The sequence below is a fragment of the Hyla sarda genome, chromosome 11, assembly GCF_029499605.1.
Source record: "Hyla sarda isolate aHylSar1 chromosome 11, aHylSar1.hap1, whole genome shotgun sequence".
Taxonomy (NCBI): domain Eukaryota; kingdom Metazoa; phylum Chordata; class Amphibia; order Anura; family Hylidae; genus Hyla; species Hyla sarda.
Genome location: NC_079199.1, coordinates 34,631,687 through 34,657,176, shown reverse-complemented (window position 1 = coordinate 34,657,176; position 25,490 = coordinate 34,631,687). Strand labels below are relative to the sequence as shown.

The 25,490-nt window shown below is 41.5% G+C and overlaps 1 protein-coding gene across 5 annotated transcripts in view; it reads left to right on the top strand.

Moving 5' to 3' along the window:
- Positions 1-25,490, top strand: part of MIPOL1 (mirror-image polydactyly 1) — a 339,635-nt gene that overhangs the window by 78,915 nt on the left and 235,230 nt on the right. For 3 of the 5 annotated variants that reach the window (XM_056545248.1, XM_056545244.1, XM_056545245.1), the window contains exons 3-4: positions 4,669-4,747; positions 24,173-24,327. In XM_056545248.1, the coding sequence (XP_056401223.1) occupies positions 24,197-24,327 (131 nt within the window). In that variant the 5' untranslated portion in view covers positions 4,669-4,747; positions 24,173-24,196. Of the gene's footprint in view, positions 1-4,668; positions 4,748-12,210; positions 12,615-24,172; positions 24,328-25,490 lie in introns of those variants that run through there. The other 2 variants (XM_056545247.1, XM_056545246.1) reach the window with 2 other exon arrangements.

Genomic DNA, 25,490 nt, shown 5'->3' with positions numbered 1-25,490 from the left:
ATACTAATGGCCCCATACTATGGTCATTGGACCTGTACCTGGCTCGTGGGAAAGGGTTTGCAGTCCTATTTGGGTTAGTATCCTAGAAGTGTCTGGTTCAGATCAGCCTTGTCTACCGGTCTCAACCTGAAGGTCATGGAGTGCTTCCCTGTGTACTAAGGTAATTTACTGACTGGCATTTCAGGACAGCATTGTAGACATTAGTGTTAGACATAGAGTCTTAAATAGGGGTGTTGGCTTAGTTTTGGGCCTTTATGTAAATGTGTGTAAATTTTATTCTATAGGCAGGAATCTACTGTGAAAAAATACCCTAAAAGTTAGGTGCCAGCAGGAACATTAGCTTCCTGGCTACTGGGACATTTTTCATAGTCAAGAACTTTTATCCAAGGTTAGTACAAGATGCAACAGAATACAATGGGAAAAGGCACATACAGACCTGGCTGGTCCAAAAAGTACACCACAAGAAATACAACATTACACATGATATCTTGAGTTGAGAATGAGGATCAAGTAAAACCGTAATAGTGCAATAAAGAATAAAGAGATTCAGTCCTCAAGTAAGGCACCAGTACAAGAGGGTGGAGTAGCCATACACCCAAAGGCCAAAGAAAGGCAACATTATAAAACATGAAAATAGGCAAATTGCAGGGCCTGACAAAAGGTAAACTAAACAACTGTTTTGAAATCATAATAAAACAAAAGGAAAAGGGGCAGGCAAAAGAGAAAAGAAAAAGAAAGGGACAAGAAAGGCAGAATGGCACCCACGGAGGGAACTTTGACCAGAAGGCTAATGGCAAAAAAAATAGCAAAATCACAAGTGGCCCAGGACACACCTATACAGACCTCAGAGAAGTGAATGGGCTTCTATTCATATAGACATGAGCTATTGTAATACGTCATGTTAATGTCCTATACCTGGTAAAGGAGCAGAAGTATAGCTAGGGGCACCATGTGGAGCTGTATCGGTCTACATCATTAGGGGTTACAGCCAATAATTCTTACTTACATTGGATATGTGTTACTTATGCAAACCAAACCTCCAGCAAGGAGAATGGGGTAGTATGCCGAGTTCCAATGCCTTGGGAGATGTCTAACCAATAATTATTATTATAATTTTTTTTGTTACGTTACATTATGCGCTCCGGCCGCACACGCTGGCCGTGAGTGCATGGTCCCGTTACCTTCTGCTGCCGGCGGGACTGGGATTCGCATTGCGGGACGTGCTCGCATTCAAATCCCAGCCTGTCACTCACCTGGTGCTAATGACTGAATACAGCTTCAAATCCTGCGCATCAAATCTTCGCATAATACTGTATGTGTGAATAGACCCTTAGGGACCAAAACAGGATATAATTTTGTAAGGAGAATGCAACATAACTTTCCCTCGCCTAGCTTCAAGGAGATGCGATGCATAAAATAAAACAAAAAGAATCTTGAAATCTGCTTTAGAGTTAAATCCAGTAATGAAGAGATTACAGTAGACGATCAGTGTACATGTTCCTGCTATCACTGAAGATATCATATGTCTAGGCCCTATGTACATGAACACGTGTTCCATACGAAATCACTTGTTGATGGTAATCTGAAAATAAATGAATTGATAGATATTTTATTGTTCCTATGTGGGAAAATCCAGCCATATGCTCCTATGTATGTGCGTTCACATGACTAATGGGGCCATGGAACCTACGCTAGAAAAAAACAGTTCCCCTTATCCACTGTAATGAATAGGCCGAGCTGATAAAAGCACCTGTTTACACGGGCGGGTCAGCCGCGTCTCAACCAAAGCATGAGAGTGCAACTGCCACACAAAGGAAAGACTTTTGCTCCCATGAAAGGGGTGGTAATATTTGAGAATGTTTCGAGATCAGCGTTGAGATAAATCCAGGAATTTAAACCTATTGCATGTCCGGCTTTTGGCATACACGATCAACACTCGAAGTGTGAAAAGGCACAAGGCCCCTCCTTTCACTGTCCCATAAATTAACATGAACTGTTAAATCACATTGCGGTTTGTTGTCCTAGGCTAAATATTTTCAAAACCATTTGTCTTGTAAATTCCCTCCGCTGAATACATGCAAAGCCTAGGCGTGTTCCATTGTGTCATTTCACGTTTATTTAACCCAGTGCAGCCTTTATTTTACCTGTGAAGTCTTGGAGCAAGTGTCAAAAAAAGTGCCAGATCAAACACCTGCAGCCTTCGGTGCGGAGAACTTTGTGGAAGTCGGGGAAGGCGGTTTGCATAGGGAGGCGACTGCTTCCATTGGGTCGTACCTTGCAAGTGTCTGGGTGGGAACTCCGGTTTATTCTCAGGCTGTCAAAAAAAAAAAAAAATTTAAGGAATCTGACTGACATGATTTATTTTTTTAATATATCTATTACCTATGATAGGAGGTTGTCAAAAATATAGTCACCTAGGAACAAGAACAGTGTTATTTTATTTCCATTCAAGTGTTTTTGCAATACATGTCAACCATTTATAAAGTAAAGAGCACTCGATTTAAAGGAGTTTTCCGTACATGTAAAGGGGTACTCCCCCCCCCAGACATCTTATTGGGGGGGGGGGGGTCCCACCGCTGGGAATCCCCGCAATCTCCCTGCTGCAATCGGTGTTCATTTAGAGCGCCGGGTGTAGTGCTGGAGGTCACGCCCCCTCAATGCAAGTCTAAGGGAGGGGGCATGACTGCCGTCACACCCCCTCCCATAGACTTGCATTGAGGGTGTGTGGCCAGGATGTCACAAGCCGGGCGTGGCCGTGACGTCACAAGCCTCCGCATCACCAGTCATTCGGCACGGAGCTAAGTTCGCTCCATACACCGGATGTCTGTGGTGCCGCAGCCGAGATTGCGGGGGTCCCAGATAGGGGATGAGATGTCTAGGGGTGGAGTACCCCTTTAACATTGATGGCCTGTCCACCGCTCCAGCACAGACACAATGAATGTCTAGAAGTAGTTGGCTATGTACATTGTGTAGTGGTGGCACCAGGTTACTGCAGCACAACTTCCATTCACTTCATTGTGTATTTGTTGGAGCCACAGCTGTGTAGAACACCCTGCCGATCAGCCACTAATGATGACCTGTCTTGTGGATAAGCCGTCAATATAAAATGCCCAGAAACCCCTTGAAAGTTGCTCTTTGTTAGGGGCTGTCTGCTTTGCTAGTAGAGATGCGTCTTGGGGGGGAGAATGTTACCCTAATCGGGCACATTATTTAGAGGTGGCCATACACATAAGATAGCTGACACACAAATGCTTGGCCTGATTCTTCTCTCCCCAATTCCTCCATACACATAAGTGATTAGCCTGATCCTTTCCTCAATTCCTCCATAGACATAAGTGTTTGGTCATATTCTTCTCTCCCAAATTCCTCTATACACATAAATGTTCGGTCTGATCCCCCTTTCCCCTGACATTATCTTTACAGAGAGACCCCAGAGGCCTTCATGCACATTAGATGGTTGGCTAGTCTCACTGATATTGTGGGGAGATATCAACCTACAACTGTGGTATTACAAAGCACCCATTAAAACAAATCGGTGACCAAGTAATGCATGATAATGCTGAGTCCTCCAGTAGTTTTTTGCTCCATTAAATAGATGTTTTAGTGCCACTTTTGCATGACTTGTCAAAAATGTTATTCTCACCAGGTCTCATTCACGTGACCCGATACAATTGCTGGTTATAAGATGGGAAAGTTCACGGCAGCACATGTCTCACTCTGTCTTAAAGGGATTATCCAGGAAAAAACTTTTTTTATATATATCAACTAGCTCCAGAAAGTTAAACCAATTTGTTAATTACTTCTATTAAAAAATATTTATCCTTTCAGTACTTATGAGCTGCTGAATTTGAGTTGTTCTTTTCTGTCTAAGTGCTCTCTGATGACACCTGTCTTGGGAACTGTGCAGAGTAGAAGCAAATCCCCATAGCAAACCTCTTCTACTCTGTGCAGTTCCCGAGACAGACAGAGGTGTCAGGAGAGAGCACTGTTGTCAAACTGAAAAGAACAGCTCAACTTCAGCAGCTGATATTTATTAGAAGGATTAAAGGGGTATTCCGAGATCTAAGCTTTTATCCCCTATCCAGAGGATAGAGGATACAATGTCTGATTGCAGGGGGTCCGCCACTGCGACCCCCCCCCCCCCCCCCACGATCTCCCTGCAGCACCTGCATTGTATGCGGGGCTGCATCTCCAGTGTCGGAAACTTCCAGGTTTCCGAGACGTCACGCCCCTCCCATAGACATGAATGGAGGGGGCGTGACGTCACTTGGGGGGGGGGGGGCGTGTCCTTACGGAATACCCCTTTAAGATTTTTTAATAATAGTAGTAATTTACAAATCTGTTTAACTTTCTGGAGCCAGTTGATATATAAATATTTTTTTTTCCTGGAATACCCCTTTAAATCCGACCTTTTTACTATAGAAGTCTATGCAGCGAAAAGGTTGGATCTGCCAGCCAGCCAGGAAGTGTAGTGTGATGAACATAAATGTCATCAGTGGGGAACCCAAAAATTCTTTGTATCTGAATGACTACAAAGAACATTTCTTCTCACTCTGGATGACCCAATACATCTTTATAAAAAAAACCTGCAAGGGGTGTGTGATTCTTCTTCATGCCTGTGGTGGCACTCCAATGGAATTAAACACTTGTTTCTTTGTTCCAACACAGATTGCGGCTGTCAACAGCAGGACACACTGTGATCAGCTTTTGTCCATAGATTCCTCAAGCTACAGGAGATGCTTTAGAAGTAAGAGGACCATTTACTGTCTTTTTTCATATGTCTGTAATTTATTTTTGACACATCTAACAAAAATGATTTGATATGTCAATTTGGCAGTAAATTCTCTTGTCTAAATGCTTAATATAAAATCTTACATTAACCCCCAACACTGAGTTGAACAGTCCATTCTCAGCTGAGTGTTTGCTCTTCCCTCCGGTGTCCTTTTTGTGATTAGATGTGTGACCACCCAGGGGCACTCACATAGCTGAGACACTCAGATGTTACCAATAAACACCCTTGTATGGTACACCCCTGTAAAAACTGACCTTGTAGGTCATGAAAGGACACTACAAGTGCAGAAATCTCTCTTACACATGATGTCTTTGTAGAAAAATCCTAGGAAATGTAGCAAATACTTATGAACAGTAGGCCCCGAATACAACTGGACTGTCCAATTTAAGGGGAGGGAATCAGAGATATTTCAAGTGGCTAAAAGGCATAAAAGCTGTTGATTCAAGGGGAGAGGCATGTAATGCCAAGGTGCCAGTTAACAAGAAAGTAGCTTTATGAGTTATCTGCCTTCAATTACCATTTAAAGAGGATTTCTGAAAACGCCAGTAACTTTTTGTGCTAGTCTATAAAATGTAAAAATCCATGTGCCCCTGTACAGTTTTTGTGCACACAGCTAAAAGTTGTGAAACCTTCTAATTTACCTCTTCGAAGGCTTAAAAAAAATCCTCAAAGCCTAATGTATTTCTATACACTTTTGTGGGGGTTTTTTTCTTCTTTTTTTTTTAAATACAATGCATTAGGACAGTTTTCCCACCCTTTTACCTTTTGTGGCCTTGTACTAAAATCAAAAATAAAAGATTTTACCCCATCGTTCTGTACTAAATAGCCAATAATGACAAATAATAACATCATTTTTATATTTTTGCAAGTTTTGTTAAAAAGAAAAAACAAAAATTTCATATGTTCTTAGGTATTCAAGCAATTTAATATCACACTTTAAAGGGGTACTATGTTGCTAGACATGTTATCCCCTATCCAAAGGATAAGGGATTAGATGTCTGATCGCTGAAGTCTGGCCGCTCGAACCCTATGCGATCTCCGTGCAGACAGCTGGCATTCTGAACATTATGTACAGAGCGCTGGGTTCGGGAGGCAATGGTCGTGACACGACCCCTCCATTCATGTCTATGGGAAGTGACGTCACGGCCTCCCTATCACAGCATTCTGAACATAATATTCAGAACGCCAGACAATGAGCCTCAGCGTACAGAGCCAAGACAACACAGGGATGGCTTAGGGACAACTCTGTGAACGTCCTTGACTTGAACCTGATCAAATATTTCTGAAGACACTTGAAAATGGCTTCCACAGACGGTCCCCATCCAACCAGACAGAACTTAAATGGGCTCTCTCATTAAAAGGAATTTTTGCTATTGCACTCCTTTATGATAAATAAAAAAAATCTTTCTAATGTACTTTGTTTAAAAAAAAATAGTTTTCTATGTTATATTTGTGTATGAAAAAGCTGCCACTAAGTGTCTTGCTACTTGTCCAGAGCACATTTCCCTCTATCTCTTGCACAGACTTTGGTCTCCTGCTGGCCTGGCAGAAGTCCAAATTTTAGGAAATACAGTCTGAAGTGCTGAGGGGGTTTATGCAGCCTTAGCCAATCATAGCTCATCTCACACACTGAACTGCCCTGGGCTGTGTGTAGCAGAGTGAGGGAGGAAGTTATCCCCTGTATGGCTTCAGATAATGTCACGCCTGCTGGGTAATGCCCCTTCCCAGTCTGGGCAGAAAATACAGAGCAATATCAATATAGAAAACTAAAAAATAATAAAAATAAAGGCAGGGGGTGGTTTATCATGATGGGGACAGTGAACTGGGAGAATTATAAAATTTAACAAGATCATGAGAGGTACTCTTTAAGAGGATCTGCAGAGAAAAATGGTAAGAACTGAATACTTTTTTATTTTAATAAATTATTAAATGGGCACTGTCAGATACAAAAACTTTTGATATGTTGTAAAGCATGCATAACCAGTAGTTTTGCAATTACTTTCATTAGAAATGTTTCACTATTTCATACTGAAAAAGCCAGTCAGACAACTGCCCCCCCCTGCTTGGACACATACTAGTCCTGCTGTGTCCATGCGTCATCACCTATGTCATGGACACACTTCCTTGATTGACAGCTATGAGAGCAGGGCTCACAGCTGGAGGAAAAATCCTCCCACTTTCAGCTTGTGTCCCACTACTGTCAGTGAGGACAAGCTGGGAGTTGTAGTTTTGCTAATGCTAGGGGAGATGTGAGCAGAGAGCATACTGAGGGAGGGGGCGGAGACCTGCACAGTGAGGCCACACCCCCTCCCTTTGAGAGGAATTCAGACTAGTGAGCTAAATTAAAAGTGTAATAAAAAACTAAAAAGTGCTAGACACATAAAAATTGTATGTACATGGTCAGGATTAGGTACTGAATGATATGAAAAACAATGTTTTTCTGTTGGATCTGACTGTTCGCTTTAAAGATTTCTAACATTCTGTTTTGTTTGGGTGCAGAATGATGGTGGAAAACTTAAAAAAAAAAATGTTAATTTTAACACAAGGCATCAATAAAACAAAATGTGAAAAAGTAAAGTAAAAAGGTCTTAAAACTTTGAAATATATTAGTGCATGCCTTTTTTGTTGCATTGTTTTCTGGGGTGTATTTCTTATTACAAGTCATACGATGCTTGAAGGATTCTTGAAGAATGCAAAAAAAATGCCTCTCAAATTACAACACACACTGTGGAGGTCTATGGGTGGAAAACATCACTAACTGGGGGAAAAAAGCACCACACCTGGAGCAGGATGTATTTTTAAATTGTCACTGACCCCCAAAAAACTCAACCAAAGTGAGGAAAAATGGCACAAATAAAAAAGTTTAAAAAAACCATGTTATGTAATCTGTTTTATATTTTACTATGGCTTTCCAGCTAATGTCTGGCCACAGGGTTGTTCTGCTGAAAAGTACAGATAAAAATGAAAACCACCAATTTATCACACAGGTACAGCAAGTTTCTGGCATAAAGGAAAAAAAGCTGCTCAGTTACCACCGTTAACTTACATAAATCATAAGGCCCCTTTACATATGTCAGTTGTCCTGCAGCATTGCCCTGTCCAGCATGCACAGTAATTAAAGGGGTATTCCGGGATCTAATATTTTATCCCCATCCAAAGGATAGGGGATAATATGTCTGATCGTGGGGGTTCCCGCCTCTGGGACCCCACACAAATGCTCCTGGCATCCCCCTTGGCGTTAGCCAAGGTATCTGCCCGCAGAGCCGATAACGGTTGGTACCCTGCCAAAGAAGGAGTACCCGGGGTGTTTGCAGGGAGGTGCGGAACCTAATGGCCACACACACCTCCCCTAGACCGCCAGAAGGGACACTCAGAAGGGCAACCGCATCCTGACAAATCCTGTGGACACACAACACGCAAAAAGTGACACAGTGAGACAAAAAGAAATAAGTGAATGTGTTCAGATATACTGCGCGGACATCCGGCGGATCTATAAAAATTTCTCTGATCCTAGCCAGAAGGTCGGGAATCAAGAGGTGAGTGCCACAAAGGTGAAGAGATCATGATGCCCGTGCTTCAACTCAGTGAGCCAGTACTCCCAGTGTGTTTCGGCACCTCGGGGTCACCACTCCCCAAGGCATTAAAGTACCTAGGCTCTAGACCCTCTCAGCCTCATGGCGAGACCCGGAGGTAACAGGTCACATCGGGGCAGCCATCGAGCTGATTCCTCAGAACCAGCCCCGGAACGCCCCGGTACACCTGCTCCCTACCATGCACCACCCATCCCCACCAGCTCCATACTGGCGTCGCCTGCCACCAGCATGAAACTGATAAGAACAGATACTACACTTGATCTTAGCCAAAAGAGGACCTAAACCCGTGGTATGCGGTTGTAAGCTAGGCACAAAACTGGGGTACAGGAGTGCCTGATTTTAACTCCCCCAGCCAGATCCAGTGACCGTATGAACAAACTTGGTGTGAATGTACCATAACCGGGGCGCATAGAATATTCACCGAGGTTACTTTAGTTAGAATATGTAAATGCATTGACTCTGCACAAATAGACTCTCAGCCTCTGCTCAAACAGCTTCAGGCCTTTAGTCAAACAGCAGAAAATAGCTGCTGGAATATAGAAGTGTAACATTTACTGCACAATACTCGCCTTTTGTTGATATATAGTGTGTGTTTGTTGGATATAGTAAAACAATTTTGTCCATGTTCAGTTAGAGGACAATGGCACGTGTACAGTAGACTAATGCCTTGTGTCTTCTACAATTAGTCTTCTTTCTTTACACATCTCCCGTATATGTATATATATATATATATATATATATATATATATATATATATACACACACACAGAGTATATGTATTAGAAAGATTCCTTCTGTTTTCGTTATTTATGACAGTGTTTTCCAACCAATGTGCCTCCAGCTGTTGCAAAACTACAACTCCTAGCATACTGAGAGTTGTAGTTTTGCAACAGCTGGAGGCACACTGGTTTGGAAACAGTCACCTATGGCAATGTTTCCCAACCCGGTCCTCAAGGCACACCAACATCCCGGGTTTTTTCAGTTACTCCATTGGAATAGAACAGGGAAAAATTAAAATCCTAGACTATTGGTGTGCCTTTAGGACTGGGTTGGGAAACACTGACCTATGGAATGATGCGATGTGCATTTTATCTTGGGCTGGCAACTACATACCATGCCTAATATTGTGGCATCTACAATAATAGTGTGAACACACCTGTATCGCAATGCATGGGGGTAAACTATGGGGCAGTCATTTGTTGGTGTTCTATTTACAATTGTATAGTGCCTCGGTTATACACTGTAGAATCAGTGCTAATAAAAAAAACAACAGCATGGACCCATTGTAGTCTGTTGAAAAAGAGTGCCACTCTTGTCTATGGGCAGTGTCTGGTATTGCAGCTTTATTAAATCAAAATAGGACTGAGCGGCAGAAACAGGTGTTGGGGTAGGGGACCAGGCATTTTCTATTATCCTTTATAGAATATATTGAACCAAGACTATCGATTCTGTTCATACTTCATATGGTAAGTACAATGCAGTGTATTTGAGATCTTCCATGATTCTTTCTTATGAAACCTCCATTCTTTATATAGGAGAGTAGTGATGTGCTGACACAAAGGACACATCCCTGTTACTAGGTGACCTAATAATTTCTTTATTGCTTCCTGTTCTGTAATGATAACAGTAGTTATAGCTGTGCTGTGTTCTACCGGCCTTATGTCAGTTCCGTGGCATACACCTTATGAGAGCATACACCCACCTATTCTGGAGGATCTTCTTCTCTAGCCTTAAATGGGTACTGTCAGATACAATTACTCTTGATATGTTCTTGTTTGATAGGTTTTGCAATTGCTTTCATCAGAAAATTTTCAGTATTTCATACTGAAAAAGCCAGTCAAAAAAGTGGCCACTAGGGGTCCCCATGCCTCCTGGGACAAATTCCAGTCCTACAGTGTCCAGTGGTCATGGACACGTCATGGACTCCATGAGTGATTGACAGGGCTGCAGACAGTTCCAGAGTGGCTGTGCTTGCTCCCGGCCCTCTGTGAGTCAGAGCAGAGTGAGAGAGGGGGAGGAGTCATCACAGAGGAGAAGAGAATAGACAGAAATTTCACTGAGCAATGATGGCAAGTAAATAAAGATAATTCAGAGAGAAATATAGGTCGTAGACACCAACAAATTAGATGTACCTGATCGGGATGAGGTACTGAGCAACAAATAAGAGTTTGTTTTTTTTTGTTTTTTTTTTGGGGGGGGGGGATCTCAAAGGTATGCTCTAAATGGGCACTGACATAAACAAAAAAAATGTATATGTTGTACATCTTGGCAAGAAATTAACCTTTTACATAACATTAATCTATATCTAGAAACCATGGCTTATAAAATACAAAATAAAAAAAAGCCACTAGGGGTCCCCCTACCATTGAGAACATAATCCTGTCTGGCTGCATAATGTTTGTCTCAGGTAAAGCACAGGCTGGGACAAAGTCCAGGGAGTTAGGGCGGGAATAGCACTCCTCTGTGCTCACTCCTGTTATATCAGACTGCAGCATGAAAACAAAGAGGAGGGGGTTACAGAGCAGCCTGCAAGGATTGGAGGAAGAGACCCAGGACGGCAGACTCAGGAATGTGTGAGGTGAGAGGGTGGGCCCAGTGCTTGCCTCGGACATGCCCCTTTTTGAGCAGTGGATGTCAGAATGAGTGAGCAGCAGAACAGAGGGATTTATGAACCAAATACAGAAGTTAGACACACAAAAAAAGACATTTAAAGCATCTGCATGACCTAGTGAGTTACATACAGGGCTGTGGAGTCGGTAGATAAATGTTCCGACTCAGACTCCACAGTTTTTTGTACTTCCGACTCCTCTGTATTAATATGCGAATGTATTTATAAACACTTACAGTTGAATCCAAGAAGCTGTTCCACCAAGTTCTTCTAAGCTCTTCTAGCAGAGAGAGGTAGTTAGGCAGAAGCTGCTGCTTTCTCCTTTTAATGTGCTGATCCTGAAGATAGGGCAGTGGGAGGATCCAGGAAGGGGCATTTATTATAAAACATCATTTCCCTAGTAGAATCCCATAGTCATGTTTAAAGTTTAAGCTAACTATCGGAGTTTACAAGTTTTTATAGCCTTAGCTGAATGGCAGCAGTTTTTCCAATGGTTTACAGCTTCAGTATTGAACTATTGACCCTATATTCCCTTCACTTATACAAGTGTCTTTAGTCCTGCAAAAAAAAATATTTACTTAATCCCTTATCAGTGAGAGGCTAGGTTACCCATGGGTTCCCTGTAACAGCAGAACACAACACTATGGAAAGTATAAGTATTGTCGCTCCTAATTGTGCGTTGCATGTCATATAGTGAAGCACATGAAAGCATGCTTCTTCACGGTCACTTAATGTGTTCGTTTTGCGGTTAGGTGAGGCACTACATGCATTGGTCTTTATTCTTACAGTAGAGAAGTCATTAATTATAACTTTTTGTGAATTGGGACATTTAAACTTGCTTTTTTTTTTATTCCAACCTAAATTTAGTAGGATTCGGAGTCGAAGTTGGTGCATTGTTTGCCGACTTAGACTCCAGGTACCCAAAATTTCGTCCGACTCCTCGACTCCGACTCCACAGCCCTGGTTACATATATATAGGCATTATGGGGGAGATTTATCAAAACCTGTCCAGAGGAGAAGTTGTTGAGTTGCCCATAGCAACCAATCAGATCGCTTCTTTCATTTTTCAGAGGCCTTTTCAAAAATGAAAGAAGCGATCTGATTGGTTGCTATGGGCAACTCAGCAACTTTTCCTCGGGACAGGTTTTGATAAATCTCCCTCTTTGTGTTTCTCTCATATGACAGGTACACTTTAGTGTCTGACAGGATAACCAAAATACAAAAAATATCTGTGATATTAGAACTGTCCAACCACTCGAGATGAAGCACTGTGGCGACATGATAAAATTTAAGGATTTTCTATATGTTTCTTATAGTCATTAACTAATGATCAGGGTTCTGATGTGGAAGCAGCCCAAAGGCAGCTAAATGCGATGTCAATGATAAAAAAGATACAAAACAGATTGGCTATAGCAGACTGTGGGGAGACTTGACCCTGGTCCAACATCAGACTTTCACACTCCTTAACATTGAGATGGTAGTACCAAGAAGGACAAGCTGTAAGATAATGAAAATTGAGGAAGGAGTTAAGATCAGTAAAAGATCAACTCAAGCACTGAGCTCCAATCTGTGGCATGTGGAGGGGCTTCAGTGATACACGGAACCTCAGGAATCGGTTCAGGTCAGTACAGTGTTGTGCGATGTCTGCTGTTTGTAGACTCTGCCTATGACTGTAGGCCGAGATGTCTGCGCTGGTCACCGTTGTGTGTCTTGGTAGTTGGAAAACCAATGCCAAACTGGACTACTTGCTATAGATGTACGAAAGTGAACCTCTGCACGGACATATAGACGGAGTAGAAGAATGGTGTGTAGTGATCCATTATATACTGCCAGTGAAATAAGTCAGACATCAAGCCTAAGGTGTCACACAGTGTCTACATAAACCATCAGAAGGTGCCTGCACTACATTGGGCTAAGAGCCAGATGTCTAGCTATAGGTGTTCCATTGTCCAGCAAAGGATATAATGGTGCAGTGAAGGTCTATCCTCTTCAGCACCAGGTACACGGTCTTCACACCAGGTACACGGCTCAGCGTTACATGGATTTGGCGGTGGAACCAGTGGTATGTCCATTTCTCCAAAGTGTCGCAGGAACCGTTCTTCAAACAGACAATACAGTCCACATAGCCTAGACGTGCTACCATCGCCCACAGTGTCTCCAGACTTGTCTCCTGTCAAGCACATCTGGGACTTCATTGGGGAGCTGCCCACATCGGATATCTATTGATTCTTAAATTTTCTTTCCCTTCGTGGTGTTGCAGTATAAAGGGGTATTCCACTGGCCAGCATTCGGATTGGCAAGTCCTTTTGAAGGATGATTGGTCCTCTAGATGACGCCTAATGATGAGGTAGTTTACTTTACCTTATAAATACTCCACAAATGCATGTTGACGGGTGGTTGCCTCATTGTTTCCTCCTGATGACTGGGTTGTTTCAGCAAAACATGTAGAGGGAGGCAGTTCTGATTTTAACTGCGTGTGCACTGTATACCTGATATATTGACCTGGCACATACAAATGGGTCATATTAGTGGTGGTACTTGACGGGTCCCCGCTGAATATATAGTGTGGTTTGCTACCCACCAGAAAGAGGGATTATATAGGATATAGTGAAACATGTTTTTAACCGTCACAATGGCTGGTTTATTTTTAAATCAATACATTAAAAGTTAAGTTTTAGGTAGTCAGTTATTATAGGGAATTTTGTAATTTGGGCTTTTTAGCCAGGGGGTAATTGTGTTGAGTTATTAATTGGAATCCCAGACTTACCTGGGGTAGTTATGGTAAAAAAATAGCTATAACTAGTCCATATAACATCATGCTTTTGAAGAATAAAGATAATGTTAGACAACATTCAAGGGTGTTCAACCATTTAATGCACCATTTATCACCGAATGTTTAATACAAATGAAATGCAAATAGATTTTGAAGCTGTGATATATTTCTCAGCCACTAGAGGGAGCAGTCTCTTATGTTTTCCAAAGCTTTGGCATTTTTGTTTATTTTCATAGTAAGATTCTCAAAGATAAAAAAAAAAAAAGTTACCAGAAATTAAAGGCTTTAAGTATATGCTTCAAGAAAATCCTAAATAATTTTTTTATTAGATTCATTCGTTTGCATTTTAAAAACTGGAAACTGTCAAGTCCTATACAGTTATATCCTCGATGTTAATTATTATTTTTTTAACTAATAAAGGAACTAGTCTGCCCCCCCCCCCCAAACACACTAAATCTGGAAAAGTTTACTGTGAATTTATCATGGACTGTGGAATATCGCAGATCTTATAAGAGGTGTGTTTAGAATATATGTTTTAGAAAAAAGTTAATTAATTCAATGTCTCCCTAAATTATACTAGGCATAAAGTTCCCTTTTTTCTTAAGTTATAAGAGCACTACCTGATCTAAGGCCACATAGTGGTCTGTTTCAGGTAATGTTAGGCCCACCCTGTGGATTTCCATACATAACAGGGGCACAGTATATCATGATGCCACCCTGCATAGGCATTGAGGATGTCTCATCTGTAAAGAGCAGAAAGAACTTCCGAAATGTTTGTTGTAAGAGAACTTCATACAAGGTTTCTTGCCTTGGCCATATTATTGTTCCCTCTAGCTGTAATGTGCCCTATACAGTAAAATTTTCATCATATTACACATATTGTCTCCATATAAAAATGGGGGGTTGCTATTAGGAACTTACGTTATGAAGTAGCCATAGAAAAGTCCTGAGCGCATACACCTGATGTATGCTATACCGCACAGTATATATCCTATAGTAAGCCCCTCACACTTTTCTTAGCACTTAAAGATATACGGCACAAGAAGTGAAAGTTTTCAAATTTATGCTATGCACAAAATGTTAAAATAATAATAGCATCAGTGGTTTAATACCTTCAAAATGCAGTGCCATAGGAAACTACCACAGCAAGGGCATGGACTGCGCCTACAGTTCATAAGTAAAGAACTGGAGTGACCCTATATCTATCACACAGGCTCTGTACTTAAAAGGGTATTCTAGTAAAAAAAAAAAAAATTCATATATATCAACTGGCTCCAGAAAGTTAAACAGATTTGTAAATTACTTCTATAAAAAAAAAAAAATCTTAAACCTTCCAGTATTTATCAGCTGTTGATGTTGAGTTGTTCTTTTCTGTCTGACCACAGTGCTCTCTGCTGACACATCTGTCTGTCTCGGGAACTGTCTACAGTAGGAGGAAATCCCCATAGCAAACCTCTCCTGCTCTGGACAGTTCCTGACAGAGGTGTCAGCAGAGAGCACTGTTGTCAGACAGAAAAGCAGAACTCCTCTTCAACAGCTGATAAGTACTGGAAGGATTAAGATTTTTTTTAATAGAAGTAATTTGCAAATCTGAGCCAGTTGATATGAAAAAAAAAAGTCTTTAACTGAAATACCCCTTTAAGCCTTAACCCCTTAAAGACTGAGGACATACCCATATGCCCCCGTTTTAGAGTCCTTAAAGGGGTACTCCGGTGCTTACACATCTTATCCCCTATCCAAAGGATAGGGGATAAGATGCCTGATCGCGGGAGTCCCGCAGCTGGGGACGCCCGCGATCATGCACGCAGCACCCCGTTTGTAATCGGGGGCGTGACGTCACACGCCGCCGGCTCTGCGGTCTAGCTGGTCGTATTTCAAGGAAACAGTTTAGGGCTACATATGGGGTATTTCCGTACTCGGGAGCAATTGTACTACAAATTTTGGGGGCTTTTTCTCCTTTTACCCCTTATGAAATGGAAAAGTTGGGGTCTACACCAGCCTGTTAGTGTAAAAAAAATTTAAAAAAAATTACACTAACATGCTGGTGTTGCCCCATACTTTTTATTTTCATAAGAAGTAAAAGGAAGAAAAGACCCCCAAAAATTGTAACACAATTTCTCCTCTGCGGACGCACAAGGCTCAGGAGTGAGAGCGCACTATATACATTTGAGGTCTAAATTGGTGATTTGCACAGGGGTGGCTGATTTTACAGCGGTTCTGACATAAACACAAAAAATTAAATACCCACATGTCACCCCATTTTGGAAACTACACCCCTCATGGAACGTAACAAGGGGTATAGTTTTTTTTTTTTTTTTAACTAAAATGCTGGTGTTACCCTAAATTTGTCATCTTCACAGGGGAAAATAGGGGGAAAAAGCCCCCCAAAATTTGTAACCCCATTTCTTCTGAGTAAGAACATACCCCATATGTGGATGTAAAGTGTTCTGCGGGTGAACTACAATGCTCAGAAGAGAACGAACACCATTGGGCTTTTGGAGAGAAAATTTGTCCAGAATTGAAGGCCATGTGTGTTTACAAAGCCCCCATAGTGCCAGAACAATGGACCTTTCCCCCCCCCCCAGAGGTGACCCCATTTTGGAAACTACACCCCTCACGGAATGTTATAAGGGGTGCAGTGAGCATTTACGCCACAAATGTCATTTTTCATTTGCACAGCCCACTGTTCCAAAGATCTGTCAAATGCCAGTGGGGAGTAAATGCTCACTGCACCCCTTATTAAATTCTGTGAGGGGTGTAGTTTCCAAAAAGTGGTCACATGTTCTGGGGTCCACTGTTCTGGCACCACGGGGGGCTTTGTAAGTGCTCATTGTCCCCGACTTCCATTCCAAACAAATTCTCTCTCCAAAAGCCTAATGGCGCTCCTTCTATTATGAGCATTATAGTGTGGCAGCAGAGCACTTGACGTCCACACATGGGGTATTTCCATACTCAGAAGAAATGGGGTACAAATTTTGTGGGGCATTTCTTCCTATTACCCCTTGTAAAAAAGTAAAATTTGGGGGGAAAAAGCATTTTATAAAAAAAAAATTTTTTTTTTTCATTTACACATCCAAATTTCGTCAAACACCTGTGAGGTGTTAAGGCTCACTGTACTCCTTGTTATGTCCCTCGAGGGGTGTAGTTTCCAAAGTAGTGTGCCATGTTTTTTTTTTTCTGTTCTGGCATCATAGGGGCTTCCTAAATGCGACATGTCCCCCACAAAACTATTTAAGCAAAATTTGCTTTCCAAAAGCCAAATGTGACTCCTTCTCTTCTGAGCATTGTAGTGCGTCAGCAGAGCACTTAACATCCACACATGGGGTATTTTCATACTCAGAAGAAATGGGGTTACAAATTTTGGGGGGGGCATTTTCTCCTATTACCCTTTGTAAAAATGTGAAATTTGGGGGGGGGGGGGACTGCATTTTAGTGAAAACATTTTTTTCATTTACACATCCGACTTTACCGAAAAGTCGTCAAACACCTGTGGGGTGTTAAAGGGGTACTCCAGTGGAAAACTTTTTTTTTTTTTTCTAAATCAACTGGTGTCAGAAGTAATTTACAAATCTGTTTAACTTTCTATTAAAAAATCTTAATCCTTCCAGTACTTATAAGCTGCTGAGTACTACAGAGGAAATTCTTTCCTTTTTGGAACACAGGGCTCTCTGCTGACATCACGAGCGCAGTGCTCTCTGCTGACATCTCTGTCCATTTTAGGAACTGTCCAGAGCAGCATATGTTTGCTATGGGGATTTTCTCCTACTCTGGACAGTTCTTAAAATGGAAAGAGATGTCAGCAGAGAGCACTGTACTCGTGAAGCCCCTCAAATCCACTTCAAACTGAACTGAAAAATTCAGATTTTGAAATTTTCGTGAAAAAATGGAAAATTGCTGCTGAACTTTGAAGCCCTCTGATGTCTTCCAAATGTAAAAACATGTCAACTTTATGATGCCAACATAAAGTAGACATATTGTATATGTGAATAAAAATATACTTTATTTGGAATATCCATTTTCCTTACAAGCAGAGAGTTTCAAATTTAGAAAAATGCTAAATTTTCAAAATTTTCATGAAATTTGGGGATTTTTCATCAAGTAAGGATGCAAGTAACGACGAAAATTTACCACTATGTTAAAGTAAAAAAAAAGTTAATAAAGATCATTTAACCCTTTCCCTAATAAAAGTTTGAATCACCCCCCTTTTTCCATTTAAAAAAAAAACTCTGTAAATAAAAATAAACACATGTGGTATCACCGCATGCGGAAATGACCGAATTATAAAAAATACATTGTTAATTAAACCGCACGGTCAATGGCGTACGTGCAAAAAAATTCCAAAGTCCAAAATAGCATATTTTTGTTCACTTTTTATTCATTTTTTCATGATATAAAATGTGATCAAAAAGACTGATCAATATAAAAATGGTACCGACAAAAACTTCAGATCAAGGTGCAAAAAATTAGCCCTCAAACCGCCCCATATGCAGAAAAATAAAAAAGTTATATGGGTCAGAATATGACAATTTTAAACATAAATTTTCTTGCATGTAGTTATGATTTTTTCCAGAAGTACGACAAAATCAAACCTATATAAGAAGGGTATCATTTTAATCTTATGGACCTACAGAATAAAGAAAAGGTGTAATTTTTTACCAAAAAATTTACTGTGTAGAAATGGAAGCCCCCAAAAGTTACAAAAGGGTGTTTTTTTTATTTTTTATTTTGTCGCACAATGATTTTTTTTTCCATTTCGCCGTAGATTTTTTTGGTAAAATGACTGATGTCATTACAAAGTAGAATTGGTGGTGCAAAATATACGCCCTGATATGGATTTTTCGGTGCAAAATTTGAAAGGGTTATGATTTCTAAAAGGTAGGGAAGAAAGGTAGGGAAGTGGAAAAACGCTCGGTCCTCGGTCCTTAACCCCTTAAGGACGCAGCCCTTTTTCACCTTAAGGACTGAGCCCTTTTTTGCAATTATGACCACCGGCACTTTACAAATTAATAACGCGAAAACCCGAATATTCTGAGATTGTTTTTTCGTGACATATTCTACTTTATTTTGGTGGTAAATTTTCGGCGTTAATTGCATCCTTTTTTGGTGAAAAATCCCCAAATTTCATAAAAATTTTGAAAATTTTGCATTTTTCTAACTTTGAAGCTCTCTAATTGTAAGGAAAGTGGATATTCCAAATACATTTTATTTTGCTTCACAAATACAATATGTCCACTTTATGTTGGCATCATAAAATGGACATACTTTTGCTTTTTGAAAAAATTAGAGGGCTTCAAAGTAGAGCAGCAATTTTCAAAAATGTCATGAAAATTGCTAAATCTGAAGGGACAGATGTTACAGAACTACAACTCCCAGCATGCCTGGGCAGTCGAGGCATGCTGAGAGTTGTAGTTTGGCAACATCTGGAGGGCTACTGTTTGGGCACCACTGTAACATTGGTCTCCAAACTGTGACCCTCCAGATGTTGCAAAACTACAACTCCCAGCATGCCCAGACAGCCTTTGGCTCTCTGGGCATGCTGGGAGTTGCAGTTTGGCCCCCCTAGTGGTTGCCACAGTAAAGATCGATTTACTTTCACTTTCAATTCCCCCCCCCACTGTCGATTCCCTACCTGATCAGGATCCTGCAGGCTCCAGCGAAGATCCCAGGTCCCCAGGCATCTTCTCCTGCAGGTACGGCCTCCATCTTCTTTCCAGAGCCCCTCGAGATCCAGGGGCGGGCAGAACGGGGGGTTGCCATGGCAACCCCCTGTCCTGCGCTGCCATTGGTCAGAACTCTGTTCTGACTAATGGCAGGGGATAGGAGGAGATCGCAGCTTTGCGACCTCACTCCTATCCTTTAGGCTGATCGGTGCTGTCGCTGACAACTCCGATCAGCCCTATTTTCCAGAGACCCGATCAGCCCAGAATTGGAGAAAATCGCATGTCTGAATTGACATGCGATTTTCTCCGATCGCCGACATGGGGGGGGTCTCAGGACCCCCCTGGGCGACGTGCCAGGGTGCCTGCTGAATGATTTCAGCAGGCATCCGGCTCCAGTCCCCAACCGGCTAGCGGTGGGGACCGGATTTCCCACGGGCGTATGGATACGCCCTCGGTCCTTAAGGACTCGGAATGCAGGGCGTATCCATACGCCCTATGTCCTGAAGAGGTTAAAGGAGTAGTCCAGTGGTGAACAACTTATCCACTATCCTAAGGATTGGGGATAAGTTTCAGATCGCGGGGGGTCCGACCGCTGGGGCCCCCGTGATCTCCTGTATCGGGCCCCGACAGCCCGCGGGAAGGGGACGTGTCGACCTCCGCACGAAGCAGCGCTGACACGACCCCTCAATACAACTCTATGGCAGAGCCGGAGCGCTGCCTTCGGAAATCTCCGGCTCTGCCATAGCGTTGTATTGAGGGGGCGTGTCAGCCGCCACCTTGTGCGGTGGTCGACACCTGCTATCTAGCCGGAGAGCCTGGCCCCCGTACAGAGAGATCGCAGGGGGCCCCAGCGGTCGGACCCCCGTGATCTCAAATTTATCCCCTATCCTTAGGATAGGGGATAAGTTTTTCACCACTGGACTACCACTTTAAGGGGTTAAAGGTGTTTTGCCACTATAGACAACCCCACTACATTCATTGTCTATAGAAGTGTTTCCCAAACAGGGTGTCTCTTGCTGTTGCAAAGCTACAACTCACAGCATACATGGACAGCCAACGACTGTCCGGGCATGCTGAGAGTTGTAGTTTTGCAACAGCTGGAGGCATCCTGGTGGGAAAACACTGGTCTATCGGACTGTTAAAGTTGGCCAAGTGCTGTACTCTCCTTTTTTTAGCACTCCCATAGACATTGAATGACGTGGTGGTTGAGTATGCACACTGCTTCTCCATTCAGAGCCCTGTTATCAAGATCATGGGGGTCCCTGCAGTTGGACTCCTCAAAATTAGACACTTATCCTCTATCCTGCGGAGAAAAAATACCTGTGCAGAGGAAGAGTTGACCGGTTGGCCATAGCAACCAATCAGATCACTTCTTTCATTTTTCAGAGGCCTTTTAAAAAAAAATAAAAAAAATGAAAGAAGCGATCCGTTTGCTTGCTATGGGCAACTGGTGAACTTTTGATTAATCTCCCCCTAAGTGTATATGGTGGCAAAAAACTCCTTTTAAAGGGGCTATCCAGGAAAAAACTTTTTTTTATCAACTGGCTCCAGAAAGTTAAACAGATTTGTAAATTACTTCTATTAAAAAATCTTAATCCTTTCAGTACTTATGAGCTTCTGAAGTCAAGGTTGTTCTTTTCTGTCTAAGTGCTCTCTGATGACACTTGTCTCGGGAACCGCCCAGTTTAGAAGCAAATCCCCATAGCAAACCTCTTCTAAACTGGGCGTTTCCCAAGACACGTGTCATCAGAGAGCACTTAGACAGAAAAGAACAACCTTAACTTCAGAAGCTCATAAATACTGAAAGGATTAAGATTTTTTTTATAGAAGTAATTTACAAATCTGTATAACTTTCTGGAGCCAGTTGATATATAAACATTTTTTTTTTCCTGGATAACCCCTTTAAGCTTTTTCTATTGAGAGAGAAAGAGAAATAGAGTTGTTAATTTTAAATATGTCTTGTAGGATTTTATCTCTCCGAAAAGCACCACATCACCCCTCAGATTGCTTGGTATAACAGATCAGCCCTATTAAATTCAATGAAGTTGAATGTCAATACCAGACACAACCTGCAGACAGATGTGGCGCTGTTTTGGGATAGAAAGTAACCATGCTTTTCGAACCCATAGAACTCATAGTTTTGCGCAGTCAGAGAGTACCCGGTATGGGGGTATAGCAATGCCGAACTTGGTTCACATTATTTAACACAAGGTATTTTGTACTTTTAGGACTTGTAGTAAAGTGGTAGCTTACTTAATGCTCGACACTTTACCTGAATGGACCCGATTCTGTATAACCGGCTGAAATCAGATCAGCTTAACATTTCACAGAGTTGTCACTGAAAATCTGTAACCTCTCCTCTGTAGTTCACCTGATGATATGCTATCAGCCTTTTCTTACAAGTGCTTGCAGTAATACCATGGCACGGATCCAAGGACACATTCTCAGACAGGCATCCACCATGGCGAATGCTCAGTATTGAGCACCTACTGAATAGATGTCAACTGTGAATATATGTGAATAAATGCTTTGTGCATGGGCTGAATATGAGGACCCACTGAGCTCTCTGCAGCCTGTGTCAGAAGTATATACAGTGATGGTGACAGCCGCTATATTAGCACTTGTTCAGCCAATGGTGGACTTAGTACTTGAACATACTGAAAAGCCTCTGGAGATAATGACTCCAAGGGGTTGCCCTAGATTATAATGTGCTTTTTACAGTATTTCCAGAAACAGCAATATAAGACCTAATCCCCTATATTCCCTCTTAATTCCTCTTCACTCTTCCTTTTTTCCTTTCTTCCCACTGTTTCTTTAATCCTTTCCCTCCTCATTCTTTTCCATGCTTCCTTATTTTTTTTACCCTTCCTTTTCTCATTTCTTCCATTCTTTTCTGACTTCCATTACCTTCCTTTCTTCTCTCCCTTTTCTTTTCAGCCTCCTCTCCTTTATCTTTCTTCCATCTGTTCTTTGTATTCTTTCCTATATCTGTCTTTCCACCTTTACTTACTCTTGTCTGTCCATGTCCCCTCCATTCTTCTTTTATCACTTCCGTTTCTTTCCTATTTTTTCTTTTCAACCTTCTCTCACTTCCTTCTTTTCAACCTTCTCTCCCTTCCTTCTTTTCTTCTGTCCTTCCTTTCTATTTTCCTTCCTCCCTTTCTTCCCTCTATTTACTTTCCTCTTTCTTTCTTCCTTCCTTCCTTCCTTTCTTCCTTCCTTTCTTCCTTCCTTCCTTCCTTCCTTCCTTTCTTTCTCTTTCTTTCTTTCTTTCTTTCTTTCTTCCTTCCTTCCTTGCTCCCTTTCTTCCTTCCCTCTTCTTACTTTCCTCTTTCTTCTTTCTTTCTTTTTATTTCCATTCCTTTTCTTGTATCCTTCCTTTCCTCTGTTTTTTTACTTTCACTTTCTTCTCTTTCTTCCCACCCCCTTTCTCTCCTTTCCTTCCTCTGTACACACAGTTTTTCATTCTGATCCACATTTGTAATTATTTTACGGACAGTTACTGTTCAGTGACAGTTTTACAGTATTTCCCATAAAGTCCATGTATTCTGCAGGATTGAACATGTGTTAGTGCAGGTTGATGCAGGTGATGGCATGTGTCACTCACCCTAGCAGGTTGTGTATAGAATAATGAAGTTTTCTACATTTCTGATCAAATGCTTAAGAAAACTTGTAAATGTTTCTCGTGCTGCTGCATTTGTTATCTCAAGCGCCTTCACTTCTATGTGTGTGGTATTTACAGATGTCCTCACTATTTATACTGTACTGTTCATGTGTCATCAACTGAGCATCTAGACTGTCCTTAGAGAGTTACCGTCCGCTCAGTAAACTAGTCAGGTAGAAATTGCTGTGTGACTGATCAATACTGATCATCCTGATCTTGGCTCCTCCTCCCTCCATACTTCAATGATTCAGTGGGTAGGAGAAAGCATTCATCTGTCTCTGTGTTTGTACTAAAAGTTTTGCTAAAACCTTTCTAATACTGTCTATAAAGTGAGAATGTTCAATATTTAAAATAAAACTATTATAAGAATTGACTGAACTAAATTCTCTTATAACTCTTGGGTGTAATCTTGGAGCTTTTCCTGAAGGTTTCATTAGTTGTTTATTAATAATAAACTAATCCCTGAATTTGTTTTACCTAATAATTAAGCAAAATTTATGTTGCACAAAAATATGTCTCTGTCTCAAAGAAACAAATAAATGTTGCACTCTTCTTTAAAGGGGTATTCCAGGAAAAAACTTTTTTTCTTATATCAACTGGCTCCAGAAAGTTAAACAGATTTGTAAATTACTTCTATTAAAAAATCTTAATCCTTTCAATAATTATCAGCTGCTGAAGTTGAGTTGTTCTTCTCTGTCTGGCAACAGTGCTCTCTGCTGACATCTCTGCTTGTCTCGGGAACTGCACAGAGTAGAAGAGGTTTGCTATGGGGATTTGCTTCTAAACTGGGCGGTTCCCGAGACAGGTGTCATCAGAGAGCACTTAGACAAAAAAGAACAACTCAACTTCAGCAGCTCATATGTACTGAAAGGATTAAGATTTTTTAATAGAAATAATTTACAAATCTATTCAACATTCTGGAGCCAGTTTTTTCCTGGATAACCCCTTTAATTTAAACAAAGTGCAGATAAAAAAAACGCTGCATCTGAGGGACGAAAGACAAACGGGAGCACTACCTGGCGGCACAGAAATATGTAATGGGGCCATTGACCTAGTAATGATATATTATTGTTGTTTAATAGGTTAATGTAGTACGTGACCCAAAAATGGAATCTGTAGCTCCAGAAACAAAGAAACCTAGAGGATCGGAGTCAGAGTTTACCCCTGTGCCCAGCCCAAGGAATTTATCGGCACTGAAGATGTCAAGTCCAATGCAAAAAGACACTCGGGAGCTCAGGTAAATGCCTGTCTGTGTAATGTATGGTTATTATTGCATTGTCTCTTTTGTGTGTAGTTTTTGATTTGGGGTTCTTAGGCGCAATGATTTTGAGTACCCACCTTCTGTCTTTACAGAAACTTCACTCATACACGCATCCTGATCTTTGTTGTTAGCACTGTCTACATAGAATGTATTGTCAGTACCATCTAATAAGTTACAGTGATCCTTCAACTTACAATGGCCTCAACATACAATAGTTTAACATACAATGGTCTTTTCTGGACCATTGTAACTTGAAACCAGACTCAACATACAATGCTATGGAATCTGCGAATCGTGTCAAGGGCTGGAAGAACCGACCACTCAGAATGGACATTTCACTGGTAAAACCCCTGTATTCCTATAGTGCATGCACTGACTGGTGTCTGGTAGCGCCCCCTACAGTACAGGGAGGTACTACATGTTCTGTACTCTTTACCTGTATTACTGAAGTACATGCACTGACTGGTGTCTGGTAGCAGCCCCTACAGTACAGGGAGGTATTACATGTTCTGTACTCTTTACCTGTATTACTGAAGTACATGCACTGACTGGTGTCTGGTAGCGCCCCCTACAGTACAGGGAGGTATTACATGTTCTGTACTCTTTACCTCTGCCAGGGTTAGCTGCTCCTTTGGACACCAGGTGGGGGCGGCTCTATTTTACTTTTTTTAGGACATTGCGTGTACTGTACAGGACCCTGAAGAAGCTTCTTTCCTCTACATAGACCAGTGTTTCCCAAAGAGGGTGCCTGCAGCTGTTGCAAAACTACAACTCCCATTTTACTTTTTTTTAGGACATTGCGTGTTCTGTACAGGACCCAGAAGAAGCTTCTTTCCTCTGCATAGACCAGTGTTTCCCAAAGAGGGTGCCTCCAGCTGTTGCAAAACTACAACTCCCAGCATGCCCGGACAGCCGAAGGCTGTCCGGGCATGCTGGGAGTTGTAGTTTTGCAACAGCTGGAGGCACCCTCTTTGGGAAACACTGAAATAGACAGTGATTTACAGCTCCCAGCAGATCTCTCTTACTTTTATATGTAAGGATTTGCTTTATCTGTATTAGTTATCTTCTTATTTTTCTTTAATCCTCACTTTTTCCTATTTTTGGATGACATTTTGGTGGCTTCAGAACTAATTACCAGG